Consider the following 12,326-nt stretch of genomic DNA (forward strand, 5'->3'; position numbering starts at 1 on the left):
GTTAATCTGGTATACCCACAGGCTGCCACTGCCATATCTCTCCTGTCCCTTGTGTCAGAGCTAGAGATACTAGAGACACAAGTGAATTATTAGCTCAGTAGATTAATCTGACAGAAAACTATTCATTTTTTTTCACGTATTATTTTTCCATCAGATAAGCTTGCTAACTGCTTCACCTTGCATGTGGATAAAGGGAAAAATAAACCACCCGCCACCCTGTAAGTCATCTCCTCTTATACTACATGAGGTCTCAGATCATGTGGAATATCACATTCCCTTGGGCTGAACCCCAAACTCATCTTCAGCTACTTGCCTGACTAAAAATATTCATTTTATAATGTATACATAAAAATACACATTTTATAAAAATATACACCCTTTGCTTTTGCAGGATAAGTTTCAAGTTAATCTTGCTTCTAATTGGTTTACTGGTCTAACTGCATTACATCTTCACTCATTTATAAAGAAGACCAAGTGAACAGGCAAAGAATTTTGATTATCTGTTCCAGAATCTTGCTTTTCATAAATACGTTCGTTTTGAGCAATATTTAAGGAATTAACTGAAAGAAAAGAGGATTCAGAACAAACCAGAAAGATAGAACAAGAGGAGATACTTTGTTTTCAGCAAGCCTCATGCGATACTGCCTTGATGTAACTCTGCTAGATGGCAAGTAAGCACATTAGACTTCAAAGCTACACTTTCCCATCTGAAAAGCTAGATGTGTGTTTTATTTCAGTGGTAGTTAATAATGATTCTCCTGAATTAAGTACAAATATTAAGTGAATCAAAACCTATATAGGAAGCATACTAAACATCTCTGCTAAGGTTAACTTCTCACTCTGGTGTTCTGATACCTGCTTTTCAAGAACATAGCCTAGACATTTAACTAAGTAAATCCTACAAAGACAACAAAGAAACTACAAAACAAAAAGTATTAATTTATCTGCAGAATATTTGTATTTTGTAATACCTTACCTCTCTTCAAAGAAACTGTTTAAATCATCCCACTATAATTCAGCTGATCTAAAAAGAGACATATTATAATGTTGGAAAATGGACCATCATGAGATACATTTAAAGCTATTCCACAGACGATTTTTAGTTCTGTGTGTGTAGAACACTTTTTAGTAAGTTTTCATATCACTCCCAGAGAAAATCATAAACACTATTTCCCCATGACATAGCCTTCTTTATAAACAAAATAAGTGAAGTAGAGAGGTTACCATGTAGAGTAATCTGACTGCTAAATAACCAAAGGCTTGTTTTAACCAGCCCTGTGTGAGGGGTCTGCTAGAGGATGGCTGCAGTAGGATATTTAGTTTTTTTCTAAAGCCATGCAGCAGAAAAGAAATACAAAGATCTTCAGTGCCTAATATGGTCAAGGGAACTGATGTAGTAAATAAAGGGAGTTTATGTTGGACAGTTCAGTTATGGTTGGGAAGTAAATTGTGCTGTGAGACAGGAACATCAAAAGGCAAGCACTAAACAGTCTGGGGGAACGTACCACAGCATTATAAACTATGTAACTCAGCTGCTGGTCCATAGGGAGACCTGCAGAGCAGACAGACAGCAGAGTCCCCCAGTTGCCTTGGAGTAGAAAAAAACCCTGCTATTTTCTGAAGACACATCCCCTTTTCTTCTCTGTTACCTTCTGCAGAGCAGCAGGCAATGACAGAATGCACTCTCTGGAGTAGATGGTCAGCTACAGATAGTACAGAGATGTGCAGCTCTAAAGTAGCAGAGATGATAGAAACAGTGTGGAAATTTAGTAGCTGTTACTAAGAGCTTGAATATCTTATCTAATTCAACAGTAACTGTTGGGTTTTGACTCTAAATCAAAAAGATGTTAAAAATGGTAAGGCAGCATGTAAACACAGCATTCAATGTATATTTGAAAACTGAGAAATAGTATTTAGCTGGAGTATTTCTTTTTCTCTCTCTGTATAGATCATATCCAGTTCTTCAGGGCTGGAAAGAAATCTGAGCATTGTAATAAAAAAGGCATTACTGTCTTATATTCAGATAAACTAGTCCTGTTCTGGCACATAATTTGTTGTTAAAAATGGAAATATTAACCCAGGAAGCTCTGTGCGATACCATCAGGATTATTGCACAAAAAAATGCAGCATGCATTTTTCTTGCCACCAATATTGAGAAATTAGAAATTCGCTAGATGCAAACCTGAGATAAAAAATGCACAAATAATCACAGTTTGTATCAAGTATGACTGCAGATTCATATTTTAGAAGCAAAGGGAAAAAAGACAATCAAAAATTTAAAAAATTTCCATGTATATTAGCTAGTCCATATATCAGTGTCCAAAGAAATAACAAAGATCAGCACAAGTATTAGTCTTGTGCAGGGATATCAAACAACCAGTAAATATCATGTTTACCTGCTTGGCATTCCTCAGGCTAGTCTTTTTACTCGGCTTTCAGTAGGTTATTAAAACTATTCTCAGTCATTTAATGGCATTGATAAATACACAGTAAACTGAAGTAGGAAAAAGTGGTAGCATAGTAGTTACTTAAGTTTCCACAGCAGTATATAAATGTGATGAAAGAATAATGTCACATAATACTTAGGTAGAATGGCTTTCACAACAATATAGGTAACAGAAAAACTGGGTAATAGAGACATTTAAGAAGAGAAAGAAAACTTGAGTATAAAGGACCACCATCAAACTTACAGGAAGTATTAAACTTTGGTAAATAAAAAGGGGAGCAGGGCAGACCTCTGTAGGTTTTGTTGTGTCAGAGAAGTCTTTTCTTAAAATTAAAATCTATATATAATAAGAAATGTATTTGGGAAATGGCTTGAAATCACTTCTTACACGTCGACTTTTTAAAAATTTATTTTAATGTACCCGTATTTTAGTAGCTGGCTTTGGATTCTGTGTAGTCTTTGCACTAAGATTTGCAACTGCCAGAAAAGATTATTTTAGGGAATACTATTTTTGTGTTCTAGGGAAAAAAAAAACCCCTAGATATGAAAAGAATTATTATGTCCTGGATTATAACTGATTGTATGCTTTGCTCAAACCCAACAGCTTTTTTCTGTGGAAAAAAAATCTGTAACAAGAAGAAAAAAGGATTTCTGTTTACTTATTTCTGCAAAAGTAATTTTAACCTTTTTCTATTTATTTTTTATATCATCCTCTGAAATTGTTTTCTGCAATTTTTTCATATATGTATTTGTTTCTAGAAAAGGTGACAGAGAAATGAATAGAGTTTTTACTGTTCTATTAAAATCTGACAGGGAAAGATCATTTGGAGAAGAGAAACATAGTTGTGATCTAGAACTATACATTAACTGGCCAAAATATAGAAAATTGTGAAAACAACATTTGCTTAGTTTAGTTAATTATTCAAAAAGGGAAAATGCTTGCAACAAAAAAGTAGCCTACTGGAAAATGTAAACCTAAAAAGTATATCAAATTTTCAAATCCTAAATATTCAGTGAGCCAGTAAGTAAATTAAGCTCACTAAAAATTTGTTCAGATTAAAAACAGTATTTAGTTTATTTTTGAATTTACATAAGTTTATTGAAAGAAGTGTCTTGACACATGTTGACTATGTATGTTTAATACATCATTTCATAATATTACACCTTGTCTAACTCCAGTGCTTTTGGTTTTAACCTGGAGCTAGACACAGCAAGTACAGTTCAACTGTAGGTCTGCTGTGACTGTTGGAGTTCATTACCTCACTAACATATGCAACACGAAAACTTTTTCTTAAACAATAGGTGGGAGCTGTCAGCTTCCTCTTCCTATAAAGTATAAATAGGTACAGGCAAAATATGTAAGTTGGCTCAAAATTTTCCAGTATATAGCCTAATCAGTGAACTGTTCTGCAGCCATCTCGCAACTGATTAAAAACAAAGTGTAGCTGCGGCCATCAAAAATTAAACTCATTGAAATAGCTGTGAAGAAGCTGCCTATGCTGTAATCTTTACCCATTTATAGAAATATTCATAATTAGTTGTGCTTTTAGTTAACATTTTTGATTCTTTTCATGATTGTAATATGAAGTGTAGCTTCATTTTTCAATGATTAATTTTGGTTGTTTTAATGAACTTACAAATCTCTAACATACATTTGTTAGAAATACGATAGTAACTTCTTGTGACTTAATTTACAGACACATTATACAATGTACGATGACTGTCTCTAACAGGCCAGGAAGTTACGGTTGTAGATTAAATAAAACTTTGGCAAACAGGTTTCTGGGGATTATCTTATCAGTAAGTGAATTTTCTCTGAATTTAGGTTTGCAAACTAAACCATATTTATTAATTAGTCAAAGAGAATATTTTTAGCAAGTGAGGTTATTTTGTCAGTACAGAGTATCTGTTCACATCCAAATAAAGTCCTTGTTGCTTTATGTAGCTTAGTAGTTAATATTTCTACTCTCATTTTACTACCTTTTAAGTTATTTACACTGTGACTTTTTTATAACTGTATTTTACCACATTCTCATGCATTGTAAGCAATCTTAGTCTGGCTTCCTTCTGAAGAGCTTTGAAGATTCTTTAAATTCCTAAATAGGTCATCTAAAACTGCAAAAAGGGACAAGCAGCAGGAGAGTAACTGCTTCAGGAGAAAACTGAGTACAGTGATAGGGAGGAGTAACAAGACAGTTTGAAGAATGTTTGGAACTCTGCAGGAGTAGCAGAAGGATGATTGCAGAGCATTTTCTGTGGTACAGTGGTTGTGTTAAGGATAAAGAATTTTTGGATGAAAAGCTCAGGGTATGTACTACTGGATGACTTAACAACATACTTCCTGTTTGTGGTTAAGTTAAATATAGTATGTTTTCTCCCATGGTAGTATACAGAACATTATTTTTTTTCTTTTTTCTCCAGTGCAGTTAGGACAATGATTTCAACCTTGTTGATTTCCTTCTTCACTACCAAAAAGAGAACAAAACATTTCTCGAAGACTAAAATACGAATAGCTGCTTTGTTGACCAGTTGACTTCACCTGTTTTAGAACTGCTGTTCTAAGCAGAGACTTACGCCTTCTCTGGCAAATGGAAATTCTGTCATTGAGCTTATAAACTGTCACAAACTTAAAACCCTTTTCTTTTACATATACTCTTGGGGTATGTGTCTTCTGGAAGCTTGCACAGTTTTATTTTTTATGTTTGGGGGGGGGAGGGGAAGGATAAGTTCTTATATTGCTTAAGTCAGCCAGTCATCTTCACAGGCCCATTTTGTTTGAATTCAGATATAAATAGTATGTCTTTGAGGGGGGCTCAAAATGTATCAGGCCTATCAGGCCATGATCTCTTTCCTCTAAGTTAATGGTCTGAGTTTTTTTTTTTTTTCCTAACAGATGCTTATTTGCAGTTTCTGTCACTGTTGGCTGTTGTGGCTTTGTGACTGAATATGACTGAGATTACATGAGAAACCACAAGCAGAAATGTGTCTACATAGTAGTAGCCTTCTGTAGTTACACGGTTTTAATGTTATGAAGTGATTTTTGCAAAATGTATACTTATAAAATAAATTTTCTTCAGAGATCAAGCCAAATTAAGAACAGATTTGCAACAACTACTAATTTCCACCCTCAGGCCATACTAGGCTGCTCTTGGAGATGGGCCAAAACACTACACTGCAAACTGATTGCCAAAATGGAGAGTTGGTTTAAGAAGAGTTCTGGGTTTGTTTATTTTTGGGGAGGGGCTTTCTTGCTTAAATTTTCCTAAGTGGGATAACTGCATTAGCTCATCTTACTCCTTTTACTTAAAATTGCCTGCAGAGTTTATATGCTCATGTGTCCTTGGTTCATACATGGAATATTTGCTTTTCCATCCTAGAAATTGAAAAAAAAAAAAAAAAAGAATGCTAAAATTCTGGAGTATGACTAAAAACATTTGCAAAGAGAAATGACTTTAACTTCTGCTGAGGAGACTGTGAAGTAGAAATAGTGATTCTTGATTTACAGTAATCTAATTAAACACTTCTCTAGAAAATCCTGTAGCAATGTCTTGTACAATTCAAACTGAATTTATGTCATAGACAAGCTCTGTATGTGCAGACTTGCCGAATGTTTGCAAGCTGGAGTTAAAAAAAAAAAGTGACAATATAGTAAACATGCTCTCTGCCAGTCATTTGTCCCATTGTCTAATGGCAACAGGAAAAGAAGGAAGTAAGAGTACTTTTGGGTAAATCTTTCATCACATGATGTAGCTGTAGCCTGATGGATGCACATCTTGTCTCCATTACAGTCAGGGCTGTAGCTATTATTGCGTAAGAGCACTGAAAAATAGTAAATGCTTTGGGTTTTTTCAACTTAATATGCATAGCTCCTACCCTTAATCTCAGTGATTTTTTCCCTGTCCTGCCTAAGATCATGTTTCATATGAGCTGTTACTTCATCAAAAAGTTAACTTAATGCCTAAATATCCCTATGTACAATTTTCTTGAGACCTTCCACACGTACCTGTTTTCATTAACCCTGCCTTTTTTCGGTAATGTTTTCCCTGCTGTTCATTCATCGTAAGCTGAGTCCAAAATAAGTTTGACTGGCCAAGACTTGGCTAAAGCAGTATGACTAGTCCCATGGCAAATTCAGAAATGTTTGGTAAAACAAAACTCCGGCGCATTTAAGAGTTATGCTGAACAAACAGCACTACAGAGTTTGGATGAGAAACTCTTAAATTTGTGCACAGGAATGTCATGCAGTTGGAAAGTATTCTTTTTCCTCTGACTCTGGAATGACTGACCTTTCTACTCCAGTTATGGGTGCTGCTTAATCCAGACAAATAAAGACAGCACAGAAAAACAAAACTGCCAGAAGGGTTGACTGAAGAGAAGAAAGCCAAATCTGAGTTGCTGGTTTTTTTAACTGAAGCTGGCAAATTCCTTGTTAAACTATCTCTGTAGAATGACGCAGTCTAAATCAGAAACTGATGTGGTTGGAAAGAACTTTATATTGCCTGTCACTGTAAACAAGTGATTAACTCCATGATGACTTCATTGATTTTGCAATTCTGAAGTTATGACAGTATGAACTGTGACCAAATATAAAAATCAGTGAGATGAAATAAAAGGAAAACTCACGTTAAAAAGCAGAGGCAGAGGCACATCCCAAAGAAAAGTTTAGATTTGAGCAGTTAGCCAGTCTGCTTGACGGAGCTGGCCTGTTTTATAATCTCTTAACTTCTGCTGTAAAGATTCAGCTCCAATTTTAAGGCCACTGAAAGCTTTAAAGCTGTGATTTTATTTGAAAGCTACTATTGTCAGATTTTATCTACAGATTGTGGATGTTGGGGTTTTATATTTATTTATATAATTTCATCGAGGACTGAGGCTAGTCCTGGAGAGTCACAAGAAAGACAGACTGCTACATGAATCTCAGGCTTGCTTTAACTACATGTGCATTAGACTTGGGGGAAACCCAGTGTACCGGTCTCGCTTGCCTTCTGAAAAAGAACAGGCCCATTTTGGAAGGAGCTTGTGACCCCCTTCTAGAGGGCAACTCAATAATATGTTCATACCTGAATTTGTATGCCAGAGATCTGGGGATTGCCTTCGTTCTAACAAAACAACATAACTTAACCAATGCATATTCAGCCATGCCAACAAGTGTATTTTTTTAAGCAACATAATTCTATTGATGAGGGCACCTGTCAGCATGAGCCATCTACCAATTATAGATGCAATACTTTTTTCCTCTCTACCCTAATATATCCCCGCTGAGAAAGCTTCAATGTAGAGAGTGAGGCTCAGCCACAGGAATCTTTAACCCATGGAAACGGTTCAAAAACTTTCTTTCGTTGCTGTGAACAACGAGCAGCTGTCAAAACCTCAGACACCAGGGACTGGTGTTGTCAAATTTGTGCGGGGGAAAATAACGAAGCCTTTAGGTTATGTTAACAATTTCAATTTTTGTTAAAACAGCAGTTATGACTGCGCCCAGTACGTTCCTAACGTAAAACACAGGGGGACACATGTAAGCCCTGGCCGGCTTCTCACACTCCCGCCCTGCGCCGGGTGTCAGGCGCCCCGCGTGGGGCCACGGGCTGCTGCGGCGGGGGCAGGTTCGGCCCAGGCCGCCCCCGGAGCGGCTGTCGCCGCCTGACAGGAGGCGGACGAGCACCAGCCTCGGCCTCCCCTCCCTGCCCCGCCGTGTGCGGGCCGACGCGGCGCGGAGCCTCCGGCTAAATCCAGCCCGCTCCGCTCGGCTCCGCCCTGCCTAGCTCAGGGCGGCCGCCCCTGTTTCGCACTTCACCTTTCTGGCGGGCGCTTCTGCTCGCACCCCCGAGCTCCGCCATTTCCGCGACAGCCAACGCCGACCCTCCCCGCCGCCCGCACCCGGCCCTTAGGGCGACACGCCGCTGCCTTCGCCCTCCTCAACTGGGCATGCGCGGCGCGGCGGCGCCTGCGCGCTGGCGGCCCCCGCGCTGGGTGGGGCGGCGCGCGTGCGTAGAAGTGCGCGGCGTTGCTGAGGCGCTGCCGGCAGCTCTATGGAGCCCTGAGGCTGCGGCCGCGCAGCGGAGGAAACGTTGCCCCAGGGGCGCGGGCGGCAGGATGGACGGCCCGGCGGCCCTGGGCGGCGGCGAGGAGCCGCTGGGCTCCGGCAGGGCGAACGCGAAGCGGGGCGGGCGCGCCGCCGAGGAGGAGAGCCGCAACAAGCCCAAGCTGGTGAGCGGGCGGCGGGGGTGGCGGCGGGCGGCGGGGGCCCGAGGGGCTCCGGAGGTCTCACGGGGGCTTGGGCGCCCTCTCGGGGGGGCGGCCGCCGGCGGGAGCCGGGAGGTGCCGTGGCCGCCCCTGGGGGCGGCGGAGGGCCGGTGCCTGCCGTGGCCTCGGTGCGGGCGCCGGGGGCCGCCCCCGAGCGGCGGGGCGGCGGCGTGGGGCGGCCGGCGGCGTCTGCCGGCACAGCCCCTGCTCCGTTCGCCTCTCGAGGGGCGGCTCGCGGTTTTCAGCTGTGCTGGAGCAGCAGGAACCGGTGCTGGTGATGCAACTAGGTGCTTCTGCAGGTGACTCCCGAGTGCACGTGAAAATGGTTTGAAATCATGTATCTTCTCTCTTTAATGAGAACAGCTGTGAGAGCGGGAAGATCAGACAAGCTTCTGAGTGCACAGACCCTCCTCAGGACTGTAGAGTAGGACTCGAGCGTCTGAAAGTTTGTTTTTTCCCTTGTTGTGGTTATGCTGTTTGGTTTAACAGGAGACATTTCTGCTTGTAAACCTGGTAACATGAAGCAATAGGTACCTTTTAAAGCTAATCTTAGCACTGGAGTGTGTCACAGGTTGTAAATGCAGCAAAAAGTGAATAACAGCAGTGTTGATTATTAGTTGTTTACTTCTGTTGTTTGCATTTACTTGTTTTGACTTTGTGTTAACTTGTTTTAGCTCAATTCCTTGGTAGCAGTTGAAGAGAAGCGGTGGAGTGGACTCTTTAAACTTATCTGAAGTTTTCTATTGAGTGGAGTACTAATTACAGAGCTTTGTTTAATGTCTGCAAGGTCTTCCACAGATGCTAGTAATATTAACTTAGTACGTAAGTGCTTTCACCTTGTTCCTTTCATCAAGCCTAGTGCAGAAGAGCCTTGGGAAGGTGATAAACATGAGAACTGCATTTCTCTGTCACTGGAAGCTGAGCTAGAATGTGTGTACAGAGAACATTAAATTGGTAATGTATGAGGCTAAAAAAAGCTGCTAAAAGTGCCAATTATTTAAGAGGATGACAGAAAGCCAGAATACTGAATAGCTTAACATTGGCTTGTGTTAAAAGTGACCATGTATGTCTTAACCAAACATAATCAAATGTGATGTCTTACTTTGAGTTTTTTTTGTCAGAAGACTATATAACATACTTTCTTTCACAGTCATGATATGAACGAACTTCTCGCAGCTAAATTAGCTGGGAAGGATAGTTGAAAATGTCAACAGAGAAGTCATTGAAAAAATCTTGTGTAGTGCGTGGACACAGGAAGATGCTTCTATTTGAAGCCATGGACACAAATTTGGATCTCTTTTTAAGCAGAGGAAAACACTTCATTATGTAATAACTATACAATTTTAAAAATCAGGTGTGATGAGCTCAAAATTGCGTTAGGCAGGCCGACTATTTCTATTATGTATTCTCTTCAGTCATTCTAGCATCACTAGAGTAGACTTAATTTTTTTTGTTACATTTGGTGGAAAAAATATATTGGAGTAATACCTGAGTTCTTATGCAGTCATACATGCTTTTGTTTCTTGAGGAAGTCATTACAGCTGAGTGAGAATGTGGATTTGAATAGTAGTACATTGTTTGAATTAGATACCTTCTGGAAGATAACCTTGACTTGAGATAAAGTGACTACCCTCTGATTATATAACCAAGTGAATGTATTGACTGGGAAAGGAGATTTATTCTGGACATGATCTATGCAAATTCTGTATAAAAGACTTAAGTGAAATAGAATCTCTTTCAGACAAAAGGTATGAGCTGAATTCAGGTGTGTTCTAAGCTCTTGAGGCAATGTCAGTGAATGAACAGCTGTATGTATCAGTTATTGCCATCTTGTAAGGGAAGAACAAGACTGTACTCGGGGGAAGGCTTCATCCATTATATGAAAGAATAATCTTGTTAAATTTTGCTGGCTTTGATTTTGAATGAGGCATTTGTTGAGCTGAGGCTAGCAATCTTTTTAGGTACTCAGAGAGCACCCTCACTTCTATGTCATCCCAGTTCTCTTCACTGTATGAATAAGATTAAGGGAGTATTTGGGACTTCTGTAAGAAAATTATTGGTATTTATACAAGTGAGAAATTGTCACTGAGTTTGTACATAAAGCATATGAAGAGTTTGGTGTGGAGATTTTCTTGCTTCAGCTTCACAACTTAGGATTCACCAAGTTACAATGAAGTTATGTAGATGATCAAAATCACTTTTTCAATTTGAGAGAACTTGTGCTAGAAATAGTTTTCTATTAGACAGTTCTTAGATTGAAGTTTATGTGCATACACAAAAAAGTGGAAGCAGTCTGTATTAGAACTCCTAATTCAATATTTTTGCTTTGGGTCATTTTGAGAGACATTCAAGTTGAATGTAGTATGTTGAACTTCACAGACTGTGGAATTAGAATTTAGTGCTAGTATTTTTCCAAAGATTCAATGTCCTAGTTAGAGCACCTTGATACATCACTGCGGCTGAAAGAAGTGGGTTCATCTTTTTTTCCCCACATCATTTTGTTCTGGCGCAAGGACTGGAGTTAAGAATGAGTGTTTGGTATTTTTGTTGTTGTTGTTTACAATGAAATGGGCGAGGAAAAAATAAATTCTTTTGGCAAAGAATCATCTGTTCTCGTGCCAGTGCTGAGTATAGGCTGGCATGAGATAGGAATGAGCAGCAACAGTCAGCTTGGTTTGGCAGTGTGTTTGTTCTGCAAAATGAAGTTTTGTTTAAAGATAAACCTCTTACACTAGGGGAAGCAGAAATCTCAGAAATTTTCCTGACAGTCTTAACTTAGTCTGTTTGTTAGATGTTTGCTGTCCCGAACACTTCAGTATTAAATGAGAAGTATGTGATGTTGTTGGATATGTAGGAAACAGTTAAGTGCCTGAAAGCCTTGGGTCTGATTTGATGTTGTTATTGTAGCTAAGCTGAACCCAAACTCTTCTCCAAGTGCCTCATCTTTCCTAGCTGAGAAGATGACTCAAGGCTTTTTACAAAAGTTCATGGCAGAAGAGCAAGAGAGAATGGTCACAAATTGAAACGGGGGAGGTTCTGACTGGATATAAGCAAAACAAAACCAAAAAACCCCTTCTGTCATTCCAAGGATGGATAAGCATTGGAATGGGTTGACCAGAGACATTGTGGAACCTCCCTCCTTGGAGATTTTCAAGACCTGATTGGACAAAGCGCTAAGCAGCCTGGTTTGAATTCAGTGTTGACCCTGTTTTCTGAGAAGGTTGGACTAGAGACTTGAATACCTTTCAAACCTCTGTAATGCTATGAATCAATGCTCAAAAGAGAATTTAAAACAGGATTTGTAGTGCTGCCGAAGTGAACACTGCTAACCACAAGTTTTCATGATTGGGTGTGGTTAGAAATGTCTTTTTTTTTGGCTAAGTTTATAGTGTTATAGTACATCCTGTTGCTTCAGTAATAGCATAAATAGAAATATTTCTGTGCATATGGTGTCTAGTGCCAAAATATTCATAAGCTCTTAACATCAATCCTAAATGGCCTGGAGATGCTGAAGGGTGCTCTACTACCCCCAAGTTCAGGTTTGTGCGCTAATTGTTCAGAGTTGCAGATATTCCACAGAGGTACAAACTAAATTTCTGAATTGTTTTGAGGGTGATGCTGTTTTTAATAGTAGGTT

At 39.6% G+C, this 12,326-nt stretch overlaps 1 protein-coding gene and 1 long non-coding RNA gene across 5 annotated transcripts in view; one reads left to right on the forward strand and one right to left on the reverse strand.

Moving 5' to 3' along the window:
* Nucleotides 1–8,366, reverse strand: part of LOC135329558 (uncharacterized) — a 146,413-nt gene extending 138,047 nt beyond the window's left edge. The window contains exon 1 of the long non-coding RNA XR_010391066.1: nt 8,241–8,366. This is a non-coding gene — a long non-coding RNA (uncharacterized LOC135329558). The remainder of the gene's footprint in view (nt 1–8,240) is intronic.
* DIAPH2 (diaphanous related formin 2) overlaps nt 8,339–12,326 on the forward strand; it is a 291,784-nt gene continuing 287,796 nt past the window's right edge. For all 4 annotated transcript variants that reach the window (XM_064518290.1, XM_064518291.1, XM_064518292.1 and 1 more), the window contains exon 1: nt 8,339–8,653. In XM_064518290.1, the coding sequence (XP_064374360.1) occupies nt 8,372–8,653 (282 nt within the window). In that variant the 5' untranslated portion in view covers nt 8,339–8,371. The remainder of the gene's footprint in view (nt 8,654–12,326) is intronic.

The sequence above is a fragment of the Dromaius novaehollandiae genome, chromosome 11 (assembly GCF_036370855.1).
Source record: "Dromaius novaehollandiae isolate bDroNov1 chromosome 11, bDroNov1.hap1, whole genome shotgun sequence".
Classification (NCBI taxonomy): domain Eukaryota; kingdom Metazoa; phylum Chordata; class Aves; order Casuariiformes; family Dromaiidae; genus Dromaius; species Dromaius novaehollandiae.